Source organism: Peromyscus maniculatus, chromosome 17 (genome assembly GCF_049852395.1).
Source record: "Peromyscus maniculatus bairdii isolate BWxNUB_F1_BW_parent chromosome 17, HU_Pman_BW_mat_3.1, whole genome shotgun sequence".
Lineage (NCBI taxonomy): Eukaryota > Metazoa > Chordata > Mammalia > Rodentia > Cricetidae > Peromyscus > Peromyscus maniculatus.
In genome coordinates this window covers 12,935,280-12,957,362 of record NC_134868.1, presented here as the reverse complement: position 1 = coordinate 12,957,362, position 22,083 = coordinate 12,935,280, and the positions used below count along the sequence as shown (strand labels likewise).

Genomic DNA, 22,083 nt, shown 5'->3' with positions numbered 1-22,083 from the left:
GCGCGCCGACGTCTAACTCTTCGCGCCCGGTTTGGTGGCCCGGGGTCGGCTGTTCGAAGGGTAGTGCTTACTCATTTTTTTGCTCCCCCTTACAGCTGTTCCTTTTATTAGGCGTCCTGACTCCCAGGGATCCTTCTGGCCCGTCCTGGGGGTGTCCAAGATGGACAAAGTCTGTGCGGTGTTTGGAGGCTCCCGGGGGATCGGCAGGGCTGTAGCTCAGCTCATGGCACAGAAGGGCTATCGTCTGGCGATCGTCGCCAGAAACCTGGACGTGGCCAAAGCCACCGCCGGCGAGCTCGGCGGTAGGTACCGGGAGATGGTGCCAGCCATGGAGCCTGAGTCCACCAGCCCCCGGGTCCCTGGCCCTGTAGATCAGTCTGTGAACCAGATCGCTCGCGACCCACGACCAAGTCCTCAGTGGGGCTGTCACCCCACGGCCAGGACTGACATCGAGAGCCGTCCTTGCTCCGGCCTCCGGTAGGAGCGAACCGGACGCGATCTGACCGAAAGGAGTGAAGTCAGGAAGGTCAGGCTGCCGGGTAGAAACGGCTAGCTTGTGTTTGGCTGTGGGCTCTCCTTGCCCCACGCGAAGGCACACAACAGTATGTCAGAGAGAAACTCTTTTAAGTAGCAAGCCAGTTGCTAGGTCAGGGCTGCTTCCCCCAAGCTGATCAAACACTTTTAATAAGTTACTAATTTGTTTCGCCAGGTCCTTTAAATTGCATTCCAATTCCAGCCCTCCCCAACCCCCGCCCCCGATTATTAATAACGGATTAGTCATTGAATTGCAAGTTTAAGTCTCGATGATTGTGAGAAGACAACACGGAAGGCAGTGTGGTTACTAGAATGGAGAAAAAAAAATACATGTCACTGTCGGAAAAGCATTGGGTCTTAGAGATCTGAGGGTGTGTCGGGTGTCTGCTCTATTTATTTACTTATATGGAAGCAATCTTGACATGTAACTCAGACTGGCTTTGAACTTGTGATTCTTGTGCCTCAATGGCCCCGCTGCTGAGACTACCTTCCTGTGCTGTGCCAGTGACATCTTTAGGACAAAGCACGCTTTGAACCTGCGTGTGATGTCTACTCCCAGCCTACTTTCTCTGACACTGGACCTCACTGTGCAGCCTAGGCTCCCCTTGGATCCAGATTCGTCCTCTGCCTCCTCAGTGCTGGGAACACAGGGGAACACCATGTGGGATCTGTACATCCCGGGTGTGAGCACAAGCTCCAGCCTCAGGCAGCCCTGCCTTCAGTTGGCCAGACAACTGACACTCCACAGTGCTCTGTGGTGCTAACACCTGTTCCTGTGGCTCTCCCACGTACCGTTGTTTCAACTTGGCTACACAGTGAGGTGTATCCCTATCATAAGTTAAGGGCATGGGAATGAACACAGGAGCTTGTTAAATAGAGAATTCCTTTCCTTTGAAGTATAATGGCTTGTGTGTGGTGATAGAGACCAAACTCAGAGCCCTTCTGAGCCACCTCCTCTGCCCATGCTGGCCACACAAGCTTACAGCCCCAGTTTCCTGTCTCAGTGCTGGGAATGCAGGCATGTGCTGGTTACCATGCCCAGATTTTATTGCAGGTTTTAAAAGTGAATTTTTCTTTTCAACTTAGGTGGGTGGGTATGTATGTGCCATGGTGCACATGTAGAAGTCAGGGGACAGCCTGCTCTCTCCTCCCACCATGTGAATCCGAAGGGTTTAATCCAGATCATCAGGCTTAGTGGAAAGTACCCTCACCGGATGAACCATCTTGCTGGCCCCGACTGTGTTTTTAAACGTTCTAAGCTTATTTCTTCCTAAGGATCTGAGGTCTCACCTACCCAGGATAGCCTTCAACTTGTGAATCCAGCAAGACCTGGCATGGTGGATAGCCTGGTACCACTACGCCCAGCCAGAAAACGCCAAAGTTCAAGTTAGTTTTCTGTGATATTGTATTTCATGTGCCCACTGTAATCCCAGGCTGAGTTTTGAGGCTAGCCTCGGCAGCACAGTAAGACCTTGTCTCAGAGCAAAAACAAACACAACAAGAAGGAAGAAACAAACCTCTCTATTTCTTCTTCACTCCTGCCCACTCTGTCCCTTTCATTAGATGGTCCATGAGGACAGGAACCCACGACATATGGTCATCTCTAGGCTCAACACCGGGTTGCCTTATAGGCTAATCATATGGTAGATACATTCAAAATTCCAGTTCAGATCTGTAGGCAATTCTGATTTCACTTTGTCTTGTAGGAAACCATTTGGCATTTAGCTGTGATGTCGCTAAAGAACAGGATGTTCAGAATACATTTGAAGAGATGGAGAAGCATTTAGGTCCAGTAAATTTCTTGGTAAATGCAGCTGGTATTAACAGGTTGGTCAAAGATGAAGGTAAATTTCTTATATCTTTTCAAAGGAGATTTTTCTTAATCGGTCCATGTCTTATTTTTCCATTGCCGTGACGAAATACCATGACCGAGGCAATGTATAAAATAAATGTTGAACCGAGGAATGGTTTCGGAGTCCTGGAGTCATGTTGCTGGAATAAAGTCAGGGTAGCAGCAACAGCCGCAGACTCATCGTGATCTGCATGTAGGAGGCAGAGCTGGGCACAATGGGAACAGGCCAGTCTGGAAACCTCAAAGCCCACTCCCAGTGACATGCCTCCTCCAACAAGGCTGCACTCCCTAATCCTTCCCAAACTTGGTCCCAAAGTGGGGACCAAGCATTCAAATCTATGAGCCTATGGGGACCATTCTCATACAAACCACCATAATTAGTATGGGGTAATGTATTAGGCTGTTTTTACTTCTAGTTGAAAAGACATGCTTTGAAAATTGTCAATCCGTACATTCTTTTATTAAAAAGATTAGGTGCATGCATGTGTGTCTGTATGTTAGTATGTACACGTGTGTAGGTTCCCACAGAGACTAAAAGAGCCATGGGAGCTGGAGATACAGGCCGTTGTGAGCTACTTGATATGGGTGCTGGGAACTGACCTCGGGTCCTCTGTAAGATAAGTATGTGCTCTCAATCACTGAGCCTTATTCTTCTATGTTGAGATAAATGTCCGGTTGGATCCGTCCTAACATACCATCACCAGCACATGGCCCAGCATGCCAGAAGACCACTTAATCTTTTCTCATAGGAAACCAGTGTTCTGAGTTCCATTGGTCATCATGAGCTTACCCCTAATGTAGTATATAGAATGATAAGTGTAATAATAATAGGGTAGAGGGCTGCCATTTTTTTTTTAAAGCGGAGTTTAGGGAACAGTATTTAGATTCACAGTCTCATTAAACAAGGCAAAACTGGCAGTCGCTTAGGCCATTTGGTTGCTTGATCCTGTGTTTAGCCACTGGCAGCATCTGCCACTCCAGTAGAGAGGCAGAGGATCCTGCCACCACGTGGTTTCTCTCTGGCTCATCAGTAGCTACTTTAGTGGTTTTAAAGTCAAGTTCAAAGTGGGACGGCCCAGCACTTAGCTAGAAAGCATAGCTTATACTGTATTTTAAATCAGAATAGTACATGCGTTTTGACTTGATTTTTTAAAGATTTGCTTTTCACTTTAAAATTTTGTGTGTGTATATGCATGTGTGTGTGTGTGTGTGTGTGTGTGTGTGTGTGTGTGTGTGTGTGTATGAGAATGTGCATATGAGTGCAGTTGCCTGCAGAGTCCTGAAGTGGATGTTGAGTACCTTGGAGCTGGAGTTCCAGGTGGTTGTGAGCTTCCTGACATGAGTGCTGGGAACAGAACTCGGTTCTCCCAAAAGAGGAAAGAGCAGTTGGAACTCTTAACTCTTAGTAGGTTCCCTAGCACCCCCCCCCCCACTGGGATTCTTTGATATCCTTGTTGATGTTTCTGTTGCTTCTTTCCTGTAGAGATGCTCTTTTCATAAGAACAAGAACCGAAGATATGGTGTCTCAGCTTCACACTAACCTCTTGGGCTCCATGCTGACCTGCAAAGCTGCCATGAGGACGATGATTAAGCAGGGTGGCTCCATCGTTAATGTAGGTGAGTTCCCACCCTCGTGGCTTGATTGCGTTATCTTATGTTGTATTATTTATATTGCATACAAACATCAGAGTACTTAGTCCTCTGATTTACTTGATCAACAGTGAAATTGGGATCCCTTTGTTATCTGTGGGGAAAGTATTTAACTGCTCAGTGAAGGAGACAGAACTCACAGATGCACATCCCCACAGGAGTCAGTGGGCGTTAAATGACTGACTCATCAAGTATTAAAAAACAACAGTAGAAGCCATGTGATAAGTGACGTCTAGACTCAGTGTTCCGAGACTGTGTGGAATGGGAGGGGCCACAGCTACGCACATCTAGTAGACTTGTTGTATATGAATGCTGTAACAATTTTGTCAGCAGCTTCAATTTTCAAGAGAAATCAAGCATCTCATTTTTTTTTCCTTTTCTATTTTTGTCAAACCTATAATGACAGAGCCAAAGGGCCAGATAATGTACCGTGAGATTGTGTTTCCTAGAAATGATCAGGATGCTACATGCATGATACCACAACAATATGGCTGCCTAAACAAGACATGGATGGTGATATATCAGTATATGTCTTAGTTAGGGGTTTTATTGTTGTGAGGAGACACCATGAGCATGGCAACTCTTACAAGGAAAACATTTAATTGAGGTGGCGGCTTACAGTTTCAGAGGTTCAGTATATTATCATCATGGCAGGGAGCCTGGCAGTGTGCAGGCCGACATGGTGTTGGAGAAGGTGCTGAGAATTCTTATATCTTTACTCACGGGCAACAGGAAGTGGTCTGTCTTATTGGGTGTGGCTTGAGCATATGTGAGACCTCAAAGCCCACCTCCACAGTGACACACTTCCTCCAACAAGGCCACACCTCCTCTTATAAGTCTGCACCTCCTAATGGTGCCACTCCCTTTGGGGGCCATTTTCTTTCAGACCACCACAATAGAGGTTGCTAAGACAGAAGGGGGGAATCTCAAGGGGTCCTACCCCTAAACAAAGAACTGCAGGAAACTACAGCCTGCTGAGAACAGGAGAAATAGCCTTCCCAGGGATGAGCCATCTGATTGGTCATCCAGTACCAAGTGGTCAGGCCTGATACCGTTACATTCAAGCAGCACTAAAAAGACTCAGCAGGTTGTTTTTATGCATATATATATATATACATATATATATATATGTATATATATATATATATATATATATATATAAACGAAGAGAAAAAGAGTTTTTTTTTTTTTGGTTTTTTGAGACAGGGTTTCTCTGTGTAGCTTTGCGCCTCTCCTGGAACTCACTTTGGAGACCAGGCTGGCCTCGAACTCACAGAGATCCACCTGCCTCTGCTTCCTGAGTGCTGGGATTAAAGGTGTGTGCCACCACCGCCCGGCTGAGAAAAAGAGTCTTTTTTTTTTTTTTAATTTCTCCATTATTTTTTTTTTAAGATTTATTTATTTATTTATTATGTATACAGCATATGTGACTGCAGGCCAGAAGAGGGCACCAGATCTCATTACAGATGGTTGTGAGCCACCATGTGGTTGCTGGGAATTGAACTCAGGACCTCTGGAAGAGCAGTCAGTGCTCTTACTGCTGAGCCATCTCTCCAGCCCCCGAGAAAAAGAGTCTTAATTTGAGGTATTGTGAGGGGGCAAATGAGAGGGCTGGAAGAAGGAGATAGAAAATGATGTCATTATATTTTATCTTTAAAAATTGCAAACATATCCAAACTAATTTTTCAAATTAAAAAGAAAACTTGTAGACATGGAGGCTACATAATAATTATTTACAGCAATTGCATGGATCACTGATCTGTATAGTGTCAAGATTTAAGGAAGATTAAATAAACCTCAGCTTTTCAGAGTGGAGGGAAGCAGCCTTTAGTGTGTTGGAGCCACGAGGAAGAGGCAGGATGCGTGCCTGAAGAGTGGAGAGTGCAGAGTAACATGGGATTTAATTTCAGTTTAGAATTTGAAAATTGTAGCAGACCGTCTGCTTTTTTTTTTTTAAGTGACAAGCAATACCTTGAACAGCTGCAGAAGAGTTACAGTGCTGGTTAAACCTCTGTCCTAGGAGGAATTGGGGACCTGTGACCTTCGGACCCAGCCACTTCAGATTTGGGCTTCTTAAGACCTGCCACACAGACCCGAGACTGTGCCTGGATATCACAGGGCATATTTGTTAAAACGCTTACATTTTAGATAAGTTTCAGAAACCTAAGTCCCCCAAATCTTAGAATGTTGCTAAGACTGGTGTATTTATAAGTGGACATACTTATTCTATAGAAAAGTACCACAGAAAAGGCTGAACTTGGAGATTGGTTGGTATTCAGAAGTCATGACTTTGACCAAATGAAAACAGAGTGTGGTCTGATTGCTAGTTACGAAGCTTCCCATTGGACCATCTGCCTTGCCTGGATCTTGGCTTTTGTCTTTCTTTCTCCCCCACACCCCTTTTCCTGCCCACCCTTCTCCTTCACCTGATGGCTTGTCCTTCTTCCTGTGCTGCACAGCTCTCTTCCTGTCTTAACTGAGGGCGCACATTTGGTGATGTACCACGTGACAAGTCAGTTGGTGAAGGACAGATACGTGGCAGTTGTTCTGTAGCTTATTTTTACTGTTCTTCTTCATGCTTAGATACATGTGTGCCTGTCATTGTTTGCCGATCTGTGCATTCATGTTACATAGGTTTGTAGCTTGGGCGCAGTGGGAAATACCATATAGTGCAGAGGAAGTGGCCTATAACAGCTTGCTTTATGTAAGCATGCTCTGGGGTGCTCGCACCCCTGTGAACCCACCTTACAGTGTATTTCTTGGGGCAAGTTACTGTCATAAAGCAATGGTTTACTGTCCAATGCAAGTAAACATTTTAACATTGGGCTTCTTGATTATAATAAAAAAGGAGAATATTCTCTTTTTCTAAAGTAATTTCAATTGTGTGTGTGTGTGTGTGTGTGTGTGTGTGTGTGTGTGTGTGTGTGTGTTAGGTTCCTGTTCAATTTTTATATTGTAAGCACAGGCCAGTGGTGCAGAAAATTACTTCCCTACTTCTGTTTTGCAAGCATGTATTTGCATAAATTGATATTTGAATTATAAATTATTCTTACATATTTATTAGACAAGGTCACTGAGTAATGTTTATTAGCAAGTACAAGGTAAATATAAACAAAAGTAGCAAAATTGCACTGTTAGGAAGTTTGTATGGTTGATTTTGATTGACAGTAGTTGAAATGTACTGGACTCCTTCTTGTGGGTGAATGTGAATACTCATTCATATCTACAATAGAATCATAAAATGAATCAGCCTTCATTTTACATCTTCTGGCTCTGTCTTACTTCTGCCTGTGCTTGTTACTTTGCTGCTGCTGTGATAAAACACCATGACCAAGAATACTTATAAAAGAGAGAGTCTATTTTGGCGCTTGGTCCCTTACAGACACCGTAATGTCCATCATGGTGGGGAGGCAAGAGGCAGGCATGGTGGGAGAAGCAGGAAGCTGAGAGGTGACAGACAGCCTCTCCACCCCAAGCATGAAGTAGAGAGAGGACTGGGAGCAGGGTGAAGCGATCTACTCCTAAAGCCCACCCCTCCCCGATGACACACTTCCAGCAAGGCCTCACCTCCGAAAACTCCCCAAACAGCGACCCCCCCCTGGGGGGGGCAGGTGCTCAGCTGTCTGAGCCTAGGGGGACTTTTCTCATTCATACAATCACATTGTCAGACACATTCCTCCCCGACCTCTTCCAATCTTTCACATACATAACATATCATGTAAGCCTCTTCCCTGTTCCTGGGGGATCTACACCTTTTTCTTTCCGTTTCTGTTTGCCGGGTGTGTCTGGGTCCGGTGGAACCCTTTAAATGCTGCTCCTTAAAGGACAGTACTTAGAGGTACTCATGTTAGCCAAGCGTGGAGGAAGGTGGCTTTCCCTGTCTGGTTCGTTGACTGTACAGTATGTGAATTTTCAAATGACAAGCCCATCCATCGGCTCACACTTACTCCATTTCTTCTTTCCGCGCAGGAAGTATCATTGGTTTCAAAGGCAACGTGGGCCAGTCGGCATACAGCGCCAGCAAAGGCGGGCTCATTGGGTTTTCACGCTCACTCGCTAAGGAGGTCGCGCGGAAGAAAATCAGAGTCAATGTGGTTGCGCCAGGTCAGTGAGGACTTCGTACAATAACCGTACTATGGTTTTGTGGCATAAAGAAAGGCCATTTATTTGCCCATTAATTGGTAAATTGCTAGTCTTTAATTGACATTTGGGTCGTGTCTCTCTAAAAATCACTGTAGAAAGAAATAATGGACTAGTGACTAAAAAACTTTTCTTGTACCTCATGTTTTACATCAAAGTCTTTACTTTTAAATTTTGCCCAAGTTAGGGAATACATTCTGGTGAGAGAACCATGGAGGTCATCTTGTGTTTCAAGCTGGGGTCTTCACCGTGCTCTCTAGTGCTGGGATTGTAGGCTTGCTCTACCACACCTGGCTTATTCCAGCCACACTGACATTTTAGAAGATTGTGACCAGGGTTCAACGTAATTTACCTAAAGCTACCTGGCCATTTCATGGAAAGCTGAAAAAATAGTGTCCCCAAGGTTTCCTTTAGAATCATAATATTTATGTTGTTGAATCCTTCTGCTATTGTCTTTTCTCTAAATGATCTGGGATTCTCTAGTTTCTTACTTGTTTATGTATTTATTTCCTTATTATCCCCCTTTTTTCCACTTGTATATTATTTGCCATTTGCTAATAAAAAGATGCCATAATTCAGATCTATGTCTCACTGCTACGCCACACCTTGACACGGTCTCTTTGTCCCACAATTTTAAATACTTAAGAATTAATCTCCTGTTGGAGTGGCTGGCCGTTTGTAGGCGAGTGCACTGCTGTGGACCTCTGCCACCTTTCTCTTTTAACTCCCTCCTGGCTCCAGCTGGGACCCGAGAGTTGACGGAGCTGGCAGGTGATTTTCAGGATGTTCTGTGAACCTGTTTGCTGCGTAACATGCCTTCACCCCAGCTCACTGTTTGGTCTCAGGCTAGCTGAGTTGAGACATTCCAAATCCATGAGCACTAAGGAAGGTTATTACAGCTCGGGTGTCAGATTTTTGAAGGGAAAAGGTAAAGGCTCCCAACAAAAGCTTTCCTTATAATTCCATGTCATTATGTTGGCCTGGCTTTCTGCTTCTGTATGCTCCGTGCAGGCCGTCACGTCAGCGTTGGCTGAGCCAGTCATCCCCATCTACAGGGTGGTTGATTTGTGGTGTGGAATGGCTTGCACTTGCCCTTTCTCTTTGCGGGGTTGCACTGGAATGAGTAATGAGGAGTTAATTCCATTTCTTGGTGATGTAAAAGCCGACTAGCTGAGAGGAAGGCCCTTCTTTCCAATTCACAGAATCGTGCAGCGGATGTCCTGGGGTGTCTTCCTCTATGCCAGGGCTGTGCTAGGTCCAAGAGTAATAAAAATGAATGAGATATTTCTGCTGCAAGATGCAGAATACAGTTGGGAAGACATAAACGAACAAATCACTGCGATGTCAAGTGCTGGAGGTAGAATAGTGATGGGTACCACACTAGGGAGATGCTGAAGGATGTCTACTGTGGATTAGTTGTCAAGGCAATGGGATGAACGCTGGAAATCCAGCTCGTGTACAGGGGAGAAGTTTTAAAGGTGTTATGCAAGTGCCATAGAGTCCTTTGTAAAGATCTTATTTTTCCAGTGCAATCATATTGGGGATAAAAAATCTGTTGCTAAAACATGGCCACTTAGTAGAGTGGCCTTTGTAATATTATATATATATTGTGTGTGTGTGTGTGTGTGTGTGTGTGTGTGTGTGTGTGTGTGTAAAATGTTCCATAGTACAGATTGAAATGACAAGATTAAATCAATTCTATAGGTTATTTATTGACTTCATTTTGATATTAAGATATATCAGCTTCTCATGAGATCCGTAAACAGAGCTAACAAATGTGCACTTACGATGTACTTACCCATGTACTCCCAGGTGGAAGCCAATCAGTCACTTCTCCACTATATTTTTTGAGACAGGGTCTCTCACTGAACATGAAGCTTGCTGTTTAAGCTTAGCGAGACCCTGTGATCTGTTTGTCTTCCCTGAGTCTGCCATGCCTGGCTTTGGTGTGGGTCCCGGGTGTCCCGACTGCGGGTCCAGTGCTAGTACCTAAGCCGTTCTTCACTGAGCCGTCTTTCCAGCCCTCAGGCCTCTGCTTTGTTCCTCTTTATGTCCCGTTTTCTTCATTCACTTCAGGTGGAGGTTCCAATTAGTAGGAAAACAGTGGAAAAACAAATTGTAGGAGGAAAACCTGGGAACAAGGTAAATAATGAGTTAGACTGTCACTCTGTCCTAAATCCTTGACTGCTCTTTAAAGATCTTGTTCTTTAAAGTACTTGCTAAACTTTGGTATTTACTACTCATAAAGGAAAGTTGTCATCATAGATGAATCTCAATAACTGGAAATCGATGAATATGAGAAATAATAGTTGATAGATTGACTATAGTCAATTACTAGTCAAAATGAATCAATGACATGTACCTTCTTCAGATATTATAAATACAAATTCTCACTGGACAAGAACTACATGCTTGCTTTTTGGAGTTAGAGTATCCCAGACTCTAAAGAGTTCATATTTTAAAAGTGGGCTTTGGGGTGTGGCCTAGTTGCCCAGCATGCCCTAGGCCCTGAGTTTGATCCCCAGACACCACTTCTCACCCCCATGCTGGGTGTGTGATTGTATATCCAGCAGTGAAGTGTAGTGTCTTGGTTCTGAGCTGCTCGATTACATGTCCTTTCAATTACCGTTTCTTGGTCTAAGGGTTGGTGGCTTTGTAGCCAGTTGGAAATCTCTAAGTGTCCAGGGAAGTAATGCAGCAGCATCCTCTGTTGGACAGTGGCACCTACTGGTAGTTTATAGTGTTTATAGCCATTTAAGTCTTGGTAAATGCAGGGATAGCAAAAGTAGGCTAGCAGAGCAAACTTCCCAGAGCTTTACTAATAGGAATGATATGGAGAGTATCTTTTGGGGCCGAGGAAAGAAGACTTGAACTGGAGAGGAAACAGCATGATGATAGGTGTATAAGATGTTTGGGGACCACTAATATCTCTCCTCAGCTCTCTGATAGATGGGGTGGGGTACCTAAGAGATAACTGATATGTTGTGCTTTGGGGCTGTGCGTGTATTTCTAAGGGAGACATGATTCATGATCATTGGCATACGATAACATTGACATTTGGTACAGCCCAAGTGATTTGTCCTTGGAGATTAGCTTAACATTTCTTATTTAATTTCCACTGAACTGGAGCAGACAGATGAGGTCTGAAAGGCTGCAGAGAGGGCAGGTCAGAATAACTACTGCGCGTGGTACTGTAATGGTGGATAACATGACAACAGCATTTGTTGAAGCCTATATGTACACTACAGGGTGACCCTCAAGGATTCCGTGGACTTTGCCTAGTAATGTGTCTGTACTGTTCATTAGCTGTAGCACATAACCACACTCAGGTGAGATATTGACCATGGTAGAAATGGAGGGAGGAAGGGGTGAGGGCAGTGAGATCAGCACAGGAGCTTTTGTTCCATAGTTCTGGACACCTAAAAGTGCAGTCAAATAAAGTCTATCAATTAAAAAGACCCCACGGATAAAAGAGAAGGATCTGTAGGAGTGTATGTTCATTTTCTCGATAGACATAATCTAAGAGGAAAAACTAGTGTGTCGGGGCAAATTCTCCCCTTCCTTAAAAAACCAAAACAGAACATTTGTGGTTTATGCCTCGTGTGCATGCACTGTGGTCCACTCGAGGAGGCCAGGGGACATCACGCTCTGTCCTTTCCATCACTGGGTCTGGGGATTGAACTCGGGTCATCAGGTTTTTGCATTTGCAGCAAGTTCCTTTATCCACTGAACCATGTAACCAGCCCCTTCCCTTCCCTTCCCACCCACTGCAGTGTTAGGTTTTACATTTTAGTGATGGTCAACAGCTCTCTGTGAGATACACCACCACTGCTAGTATGCATCCATAGCTCTGACGAGAGGCTGCGGAGGGTCCCTCTGACAACTGATGTCCTTGTTTTCCCGAGTTGGAGCTGTGCAGGAGACTCCTTCTGGGTAGTAGATGGCCACACACCTATTTGTGTGTAAGAAATTATGTAAGAAACGAGGGCTCTTTTTTATCTCAGTTCCCTAACCCTCCAGTCATGATGAGTTCTTATTCAAAAGCCAGCCATGCACAGCCAGAAGGAATGCTCAGGGACTGGCCATCGTTGGTCTGTTTGTTCTTTTTGTGATACATGGACTGTGTCGGTTAGTGCACAGCCTCCTTGGCTCACAGCTTTACAGTATCGCAGAGCAGGGAACAGAATCCTGATGCACGAACCCGAATCCAATGGTCTCCTCACCACAGCAACCACCACCAGAGCCAGGGGAAGTTGGTCTGAAAGTCGCTAGCCTGTTACTGACAAGAGTGTTCATAAGCCATGGCTACTGTGGTTTCTTGTGGCTTGTTTTTGTTTGTTTTTTAGATTAAAATACATCCTTTTCTGTTGAGTTTATGGAGTTAATGTGAAGCACTTTATGCCAATTTTGTTAGAATTTTTTTAGAAGATGTATTTATTATTTTAAGTACGAGTGCTCTGTCCGCATGTACACCTTTATTCCAGAAGAGGCTATCAGATCCCACTATAGATGGTTATGCACCATCATGTGGTTGCTGGGAATTGAACTCAGGACCTCTGGAAGAGCAGCCAGTGCTCTTAATCGCTGAACCATCCATCTCTCCAGCCCAATTTTGTTAAGAATTTTAAAGAGGAAAAGACAGTTGTATCATGAACTCTTTGAGAAGATAACAGATTTTTCTCTTTTAATTTAAACAATTTTGAGATTATATGTGAACACTGTATGTCATTTCCACCCTTCCTTCTCCCCCTGCTAGTCCTTCTGTTTCTCCCAACTCCCTTCGTATTCATGATCTCCTCTTCAGTTATTATTGGTACATAGATAGACGTGCTATGCATGTCTAACAGCCTGCTCCTTCCTCCTAGTGTGGCTTGGATGTGTATGTATTCAGGGCTGACTCCTTGGGATTAGACAGCCTATTGGGGACTCAACCTTGGAGGAGACTGTTTCTCCTTTTCTCGGCAGCCATGATTTGGCCGTAGCTCTTATCTCGGGGTCAGGCCTTGTGGGGTCCCCTCTTCCATGCGGCTGTGTCAGCTGGAATTGTCACTGGGCAGGTCTTGTTTAGGTGACCACATTGTTGAGATTTCATGAGTTCAGCTTCCCTGTCACACGCAGAAAAAACCAATTTCATAGCACACATCCTGATCTGCCGGCTTAAGACCTTCCCACCCCTTTCTGCAATATCCCCCGAGCCTTAGGTTAGGGATTATAACACAAAGTTGTCAGCACTAACATTAGTCATTTTATTTCAGTCAACTTTTATAGTCTGAGGTGATTATAGGGTTCATTTTCTCTGGGGCATCCTTGAAAAGAAGCGGGCTAGCACACAGCATTGGATCTCATCAGACTCACGGGTTCTTAAGAGAATTGGATTCTGCTGGATTCTGGCTCCTCGCGGAAGAACTAAGCTTCGTCTTTGGGCCAGGTGTGGTGGCACACTCCTTGAGTTCCAGCGTGCGGGAGGCAGGGGCAGGTGCGCCTCTGAGTTTGAGACAAGCCTGGATGACACAGGGAGATCGTGGACAGCGAGGGCTATGTGGTGAGGCCCTGTCTCAAAACAGCAGGTTGGCTCAGGAGTTGAAGGTCCACAGAGGCTGTCTGTCTTCATTTCCTTCTCACCCCGTGTTCAAGATGAAAGAAAACGTTGCTGACTTTTCAAATAGATGCGCTGAGGTTTTATTGTAGAGGGGGGTGTGTCTCACAGTATATTCTCACAGGCGAACTCAAGTAGTACAACATTAGTTTTGTTATTTCTGGCCCTCAGTTTAGATCATCTGTAACTCATAATGTTCATATTTTTTCAATGATTTTATCTGAGTGCAAAGATTATGTATATCTGCGTGGACAGCTTAAAAAGCAAAGTACAAAGAGAATGTCATCTGGTGTATAGTTCTGGTAACTACTGTCACACTGGTGTCCGGTGATAATCGGATGATAATGCCAGCATTTTGGCATGTGTATTTCACCTTGTTTTTAGTAGTGATGTAAGGCTCACACATAACCTTCTAAGATTACAGATGCGAAATCTCCATTTCTGTCATTAATGCCATCATTATTTTATGCTGCCATAAAATAGTTTTAACTATTTTAACATGAGTTTTAACATAAGCCAATTTGAAAGCTTTTTGTGGTGAGTGTAGGTGAACTTTGACTTCCTATGGCTTGTCTGGCATTGAGTACTCTTTTGTCACCTTGAACTATAAACTTTCCCAGACCTGCTCTCATGAAGGTTACTGTTTGCATTTGAAAAAAAAAAAAAAAAAAAAAAACCAAAAAGCCTAGTGATAGAAGCTGGGCATGGTGGCATACGCCTTCAGTCCTAGCACTTGAAAGGCAGAGGCTGGTGGATTATGTGAGTTTTAAGCTAGCCTGGTCTAACTGGTAAGACCATGTCTCAAACAATTTTTTTTTTAGTATTAATTAGTAGACAAGATATTATGTGGTGACATTTTACTAGTTGTATATATATATATATTTGTTTCTATAATCTTGTAGGAATATCTTAAATCAGTGGTTCTCAACCTTTCTAATGCTGTAACCCTTTAATACAGTTCCTCATGTTGTGGTGACCCCCCAACATGAAATTATTTTCATTGCTACTTCATAACTGTAATTTTGCTACTGTTATGAATTATAATGTAAATATCTGATACACGGGATATTTGATGTGTGACCCCTGTGAAAAGGTCATTGAACCCCTAAAGGGTTGTGGCCCAAAGGTTGAGAACTACTGTCTTAAACCTATAGTTGATCCTGGTATATGTGTGCATACATATTATCATTGTGAATTATTAAATATATATTGAATTTCACTCTTGCTCTTTGCATACTCTATAGCATATATACCAATATTGAGTTAAAAATTTCGTCTTTTATGTATATTTTTTATCAGAATTAGATATGATGATAAGAGTTTTTCTTATGTGGACTTTGGAATCCTGGGCTATCCTCTCATCAATTATCTTGGTTTAGTAAATGGAATGGATTAATTCTTATTAGGATTGCAAAATCTGTTCATGGGACCATCTTTGTGATGCCCTCTCTCAACGCTGTTTCTCACTTTCTCCCCCACCTGTGTGAAAATCATTTCTCTAGTGTTTTATTTATAGCATTATAGGAGGATTCACCAGACTTTATTACATTACAACTGGGTATGCAGCAATTGCCTCCTTTCTCCATAGATTATAGTCGTCCAAAGAATGCGCTGTTTAATTTATGTTTGTATCTCCCTACTACATTCCACAGCGTTACCTTTATGTTTGCCAAGAGCTGAGTCATGGACTTGGGAGTCAGGCATTTTTGTGTTCAATAAAGAGTCACTGAGTTAAAGTGAATAAAATTGTATACTTAATTAATTACTAACAATATTCGGTGTTTCCTAACAGTGTTTATTAATAATGTCCCATTCTCAGAAGCAAACTCTTCTTATAAAAGATGAACAGCCATCTTTAGTGTCTATACTTTAACTGACTGAACATTTCTTTCTCAGGATTCATTCACACGGACATGACAAAGCACTTGAAAGAAGACTATTTAAAGAAAAACATCCCTCTTGGGCGCTTTGGAGATGCTCTTGAAGTGGCGCATGCGGTTGTCTTTCTTTTGGAGTCACCGTACATCACAGGACATGTTCTGGTTGTGGATGGAGGATTGCAGCTCACTGTCTGATTAGAGATAATTCCATGCTGATGGCTGGTGACTGGGGTCATGTGCACATTTTTCTATTAATTAGGCTATCACAGCTCTGTGGGTGACATTTGTTACTAAAAATGGTTCTATCTTTGTATGAACATATTTCAAAACAACGTGTGACCGGTTGTAATCTAAAAGGTATGAATCCTCTATCTTTAGAGGCCATAGCAATTTTAGTACATAGACATTTTGTAAGAGATATGCATCAGTATTTGTATTTTTGCCTTGAAAACAGAAAATTCTGTTGTCTGATTGTGATCTAGTTTAAGTGTATCAAGCTGGATTTTTAAGACACAGACTTTGTGCTGTTGCTAAAATAAGAGTATTTACAGAAGATTGAGATCAGTTTTTTTTGTCAGTTACTTTTTGTTGCTGTGGTAAAACACCATAACCAAAAGCAACTTAGAGGGGAAAAGGGTCTCTTGATGCTTTTGGTTCCAGAGGGATGGAATCCATCAATGCAGGGCAGTCAGGGAAAGCATGGTAGTAGGAACCGGAAGCTAGCTGCTCACATGTCATCCATACACAGGAAGCACAGAGAGGGAAGAGGAAGTGGAGCCAGGCTGTAAAAACCTCAGAGCCCACCCCCAGTGACATACTTCCTCCAGCAAGGCTTCACCTCCTAAAGGTTCCATGACCTTTCCAAACAGTGCCACCGAGTAGGGACCAAGTGTTCAGTTGTGAATCCATAAGGACATTCCTCATTCAAATCAGCAGACAGTGCTTGAGCAGCCTTGCTAAGGTTTGCCTTTATGTTCTGGTTTGGGTTCTGAGGCAGGATTTCACAGTGTGGGCCAGGCTGACCACAGTGTGAGCCTTTCTGTCCTCTTGGCTGTAATCTCCCTAGGGCTGGGATTCCTGGTGTGTACCACCATACCTTGTGTGTAATATTGCATATGTGTGTGCATAGGCAATCACTTGTTTAATACAGGTGAGAAGAAATGTCAGTTAAAGAGATGCACTTAGAGAGGATTTTTCTTCTCCACCATACATCCTGTCTCACACCACCCTTCCTCCTGTTTCTTCTCTACCCGACTCCCCTCTTCTTCATCTTCTTTCTGAGCCAGGATCTCACTCTAGCCCTGGTTGGCCTGAACTTACTATGTATCCCATGCTTGCCTTGGACTTAGTGCTGTCCTTCTGCCTTACTGTCCCAAATGCCTTAGACTTGACTCGTGTGTGTGTGTGTGTGTGTGTGTGTGTGTGTGTGTGTGTGTGTGGTGTATATGTGCATGTGTGTATGTGTGAAGGTTTTTTTGTGTATGTAGTGTATGTATGTGTATATGTAGTGTGTGTATCTATATGTATGTGGTGTGTGTGTGTGTGTATGTAGTGTATATACATATATATATAGTTATATATATATGTGTGTGTGTGTGTGTGTGTGTGTGTGTGTGTGTGGTGTGTGATGTGACCAGAAGAGGACATTGGTGTCTTCCCTCCTTGTTGACTTGAGGTGGGCTGTCCGTGAACTAGAGCCTCCCCATTTTGGCTACGGTGACTAGCCAGTGAGCTCTTGAAGTCTCGCTGTCTTTGTCCTCAGTACCGGGGTCACAGGCGTGTCTGGGCATGCTCAGCTTTCTCCAGGGGTGCTGGGGTTACACAGCAAGTGCTCCTATCTCTTCAGTCGTCTCTACAGCCAAGACCTGGATTCTCAGAGCGATGGTGCTTTTCACAGAGCAGCTCAGCAAAATCCCGTGCTGCTGTAAGTGCGTGCAGTGGACTCTCTCTCCAGCAGTCACTGAGGACGGTAAGGATGAGTCCCTAAGGTACCTGCGATAGTTATGAGCCATACAGATCTTGAACTTACAGAGTTTTTCTCTCAGGACAACCTCAGGATAGCTAGCAACTTGAAAACACTATGAAGAATTGGGTGTGGTGGTGTATGCCCTGTAATCCCAGCACTCATGAGGTGAAGGCAGGATGACCAAGAACTCAAAGTCAGCCTGGTCTACATAGTTCTGGTCAGTTTGGTTTGGTCTTGTCTCACACCAAAGTGCAAAATTATAGTCAGGTGTGATTGCATTTGCTTTTAATCCTTGCGTGCGCGTGCGCGCACGCGCGCGCGCACACACACACACATATACACATGTACACATACACACATAAATATAGTTAAGACTATTTTGCATTAGTGGATATAAAAATGATTCAGCTCCAAATCTTAGAATGGTAATGAATAATTACACTTAAATAATCATAAAAGTGTACAGTAAGAATGTATTATTGTTTTCACTAGAGATAATGCATGGGCTTTTTTTCAGTGGTGCTGGGATCAATCCCAGGGCCTGACAGGTGCCAAGCAAGAGTTTTACCATGGACCATCCTCCTCAGCCTTGAAAGCATTGGTCTTAGAAGAGATGAAGATGTATAACTGAATACAATATAGATAGCATTCTTATTGCCTGAACTCTTGTGGGGAATAATAAACTATTTCTATATACTAGATTCATGTTGTTTTTTATTTGCCATCATCCAAATGTTTTTAATATTTTATTTTATAAAGTAATGTTTTTATCAAGGTGCTTATAACCTCAGATACTTGGGCAACTGAGGCAAGAACATAGCAAGTTCAAGGACAACCTGGGAAAGTCAGCATGACTCTGTTTCAAAATAATAAAATTTAAGGAGACCTGGGGATGTGATAGAGTACTTGCCTAGCAGAAACAAGGCCCTGGGTTCGATTCTTAGTACTTCAGACTAGAACAGAACACAATCCAGGGATCCAGAAGTCATCTAACTGCTGTTTTCAAGTGGAACAGAACATTAAGTGGAGATTTAAATATATATGGAAAGTCAAAAAAAATGAATAAGATGTACTAATAAATTCAGAAAAATGGTGTCATAAATCAAGAGCTGTGTACTAAATATGGAGTCCTTCATCTCTGACATACTTTCTTTATTTAGTTTATTAGCATTCTGTTTTTCTCAGTACCGAGGATTGTACATCGGGCTTTAGATCTGCCTACTAAGTCAGTATGCTACCCAGAGGTTACATACGAAGCCTTTGATTCAGCATGAGAACATGGGAGAGCAGTTCGTACTCCTGAATGAATGGCCTGCTAATTGATCCTTTATCATAATTAAGGAAACTATAATTATAACTACTTAGTCTTCAACTCCATCAGAGACCTGAGAAGGAAATAATAATACCCGAGTAAGCAGGAAGTGTAAGCAAGTGACTTCCAAAAAAATGTAAGAAATGGCAGAAACAGCTGGCTGCCTAGACAGTCACCCAAGGTGTAACATTGGGGCATCCAATTTTGGCCTTCAGGCCTAGAATATCCGACAGACTTTGCTGTGAAACAGGGAATTTTGAAGGACTGTCCTACCTTGTTTTGACTGTCATCTTTCTTTGTGTCCTGCTTGCCCAGATTGGACAGCGTGTTTACTGTCAGCAGTTGAGGCAAGGGCGGTTTCTTTGCCCACATGGCTAACTTTTGCCACATAGAAAGCAAGCAAACTCAATATGGAGTTTCTTCGATGCTCACCATCTTTTTGGAGTATATTGGTGCTGTCAGGAGCAGACGTTCCCCACACTGTCATGAAAAGTCTAAGTTATTAAAACATTTTAAATGCCATATTCTGTAGGAATTTGAAGTGTTTAAAGGTTATATATCTGAAATATATCTTTGTATACCTAAAAAACCTAACTAACATGACTATAAGTTTGACTGTTATAGATGACTATTAATCTTTATTTATTAATTATAATTTTAAATTAGTTGCATAAACATAATATATTTAACCAGAGTAGAAATATACATATAAAAATTAACTTTAAATTTGTATTAATAAACCAAAATCCATACCAATGTAAAATAGTTTGAGATTAATAGTTGTTTTTTAGATTAAAGTAGATTCAATAATCTACCCTTTTATCCTATTATTTCTATATCATACCCCCTTTCTTCTTTTAGAAAGAACTTGAATATGACCAGTAACAATTTGTAACCAATCTTAAATGAAAACAAACATTTATAACCAATATTTTGGGAATGTGGGCATAGTTTTCTAAACTACTTCACACTGATCAGGGGCACTGGTAATCTTTGAGGGACCATGAGAAAAAGAGGATAATTGTTAAGTCTGGAGTGTTCTGTGAGGCTGGATTGTAGCTAGAGTTTTCCTGCCTTGCCCACAGGACAAATCTTTGTCACACATCCGCACAGACCCCACCGCTCAGACCCACATCCGCTCAGACCCAACCAAGTAAATACAGAGACTTATTTTGCTTACAAACTGTATAGCCGTGGCAGGCTTCTTGATAACTGTTCTTATATCTTAAATTAGTCCATTTCCATAAATCTATACCTTGCCACGTGGCTCGTGGCTTACCGGCATTTTCACATGCTGCTTGTCTTGGCGGTGGCTGGCAGTGAGTCCTTCTGCCTTCCTGTTCTTTTATTTCTCCTCTCTCTTAGTCCCGCCTATACTTCCTGCCTAGCCACGGCCAATCAGGTTTTATTTATTGACCAATCAGAGCAACACATTTGCCATACAGACCATCCCCCAGCACAGCCAAGTGCAGACCATCTCAGACACCTGCACTCAGGCTTGTGGTCCTAATCATCCTCTATGCGGACCTGCTGGGTAAAGCCACGAGGAACCCAAGAACAGGCTCCCACAGGACATACAGAACATCCCACAGCACTGGATCGTTTCAGCCTTGAAGCTGGTTTTGATGTTGCATCACCTGGGCCCTTTTTATTGGTGTCTGGTCTCCTTGTTTTGAAAACATATAAACTTTTTTTTTTTTTTTTTTTTTTTTTTTTTTTTTTTTTTTTTTTTTGGTTTTTCGAGACAGGGTTTCTCTGCATAGCTTTGCGCCTTTCCTGGAGCTCACTTGGTAGCCCAGGCTGGCCTCGAACTCACAGAGATCCGCCTGGCTCTGCCTCCCGAGTGCTGGGATTAAAGGCGTGCGCCACCACCGCCCGGCGAAAACATATAAACTTTTAAAGGTAACACACATAGCTGTATTAATACAAATAAAAACTGTGTTGTATATAAGCCAGTCATAGTTAATTTTTTATTTTATGTTTGAACAGGTAAAATATATATCACGTGTCTTGTAGTTACTTTAGGTTTATTTTTTCATGTCTGTAGTCAGGATTTTAGGGGGTCTTCCTCCATCAAACCTGATTTTTGTTAACCTGGAATGAATCCATAGTCTCTTATTTCCTGTAGAAACAAAAGCATAACTTCTCCCTCAAGGTAACTTATCTTTTGACATAAATTTTGAAGTCAAGATAATTTAAAAATATATAGGTTGGTTTAATATCATCTCTCAGCAGTTATCACTTATCCATTAATAGTCAAAAAATATAAAGAGAACATAATAAAATATGGAATCTTTATGTGACTTATTCTTTTTTATTATTTTACTTCTCTCTTTAAAGACTTTGTTATTTTTATGCTATTGATTTCTTTTCTGTGACTGTCTATACCCACATTCTTTCTTTCTTAAGCCTATGCACATTGTAAAACACACGAGAACCTGTTTAGAGGGTTTTGGTTTTGTTTTTTCCATCTGGACCTCTTTGTTTCGCAGCTCTGGTGTCTTTGGACTGAGCGAGCAGACTTTAAACTGCTAAGCCACAGCTAGACCTCCATGCTGCTCCATCGACTGGCTCGGCCTGCTTCTCGGCTTGTGAGAGCCAAGCTCGGGCCTGGCCGGAGGTGCCTGACTAGGAACGGCCTTCAACCTTCCCGGCTGTAGGGAGCCGGTACCTGCGCTGCCTCAAGTCCTTTTCACTCAGCTTGCTGTTTCTAGTCTCCTTTTAGTGCTGCTGGCTGGATTGAGGAGCTGTGTCCTTCTTCCTTCCTTCCTTCCTTCCTTCCTTCCTTCCTTCCTTCCTTCCTTCCTTCCTTCCTTCCTTCCTTCCTTCCTTCCTTCCTTCCTCCCTCCCTCCCTCCCTCCCTCCCTCCCTCCTTCCTTCCTCCCTCCCTCCCTCCCTTCCTTCCTTCCTCCTTCTTTTCTTCCTTCCTTCCTTCCTTCCTTCCTTCCTTCCTTCCTTCCTTCCTCCCTCCCTCCCTCCCTTCCTTCCTTCCTCCTTCTTTCCTTCCTTCCTTCCTTCCTTCCTTCCTTCCTTCCTTCCTTCCTTCCTTCCTCCTTCTTTCCTTCCTTCCTTCCTTCCTTCCTTCCTTCCTTCCTTCCTTCCTTCCTTCCTTCCTTCCTTCCTCCTTCTTTTCTTCCTTTCTTTCTTTTCGCT

General features: G+C 43.1%; 1 protein-coding gene across 1 annotated transcript; it reads left to right on the top strand.

Moving 5' to 3' along the window:
- On the top strand, window positions 1–18,319 carry Cbr4 (carbonyl reductase 4). The gene is made up of 5 exons (XM_006996645.4): window positions 1–302; window positions 2,241–2,361; window positions 3,870–4,003; window positions 8,006–8,140; window positions 15,669–18,319. Exons 1-5 carry the CDS (start codon window positions 161–163, stop codon window positions 15,845–15,847), a joined length of 711 nt encoding a protein of 236 aa, XP_006996707.2. The 5' UTR covers window positions 1–160; the 3' UTR covers window positions 15,848–18,319.
- The last annotated feature ends 3,764 nt before the right edge of the window (window positions 18,320–22,083 follow it).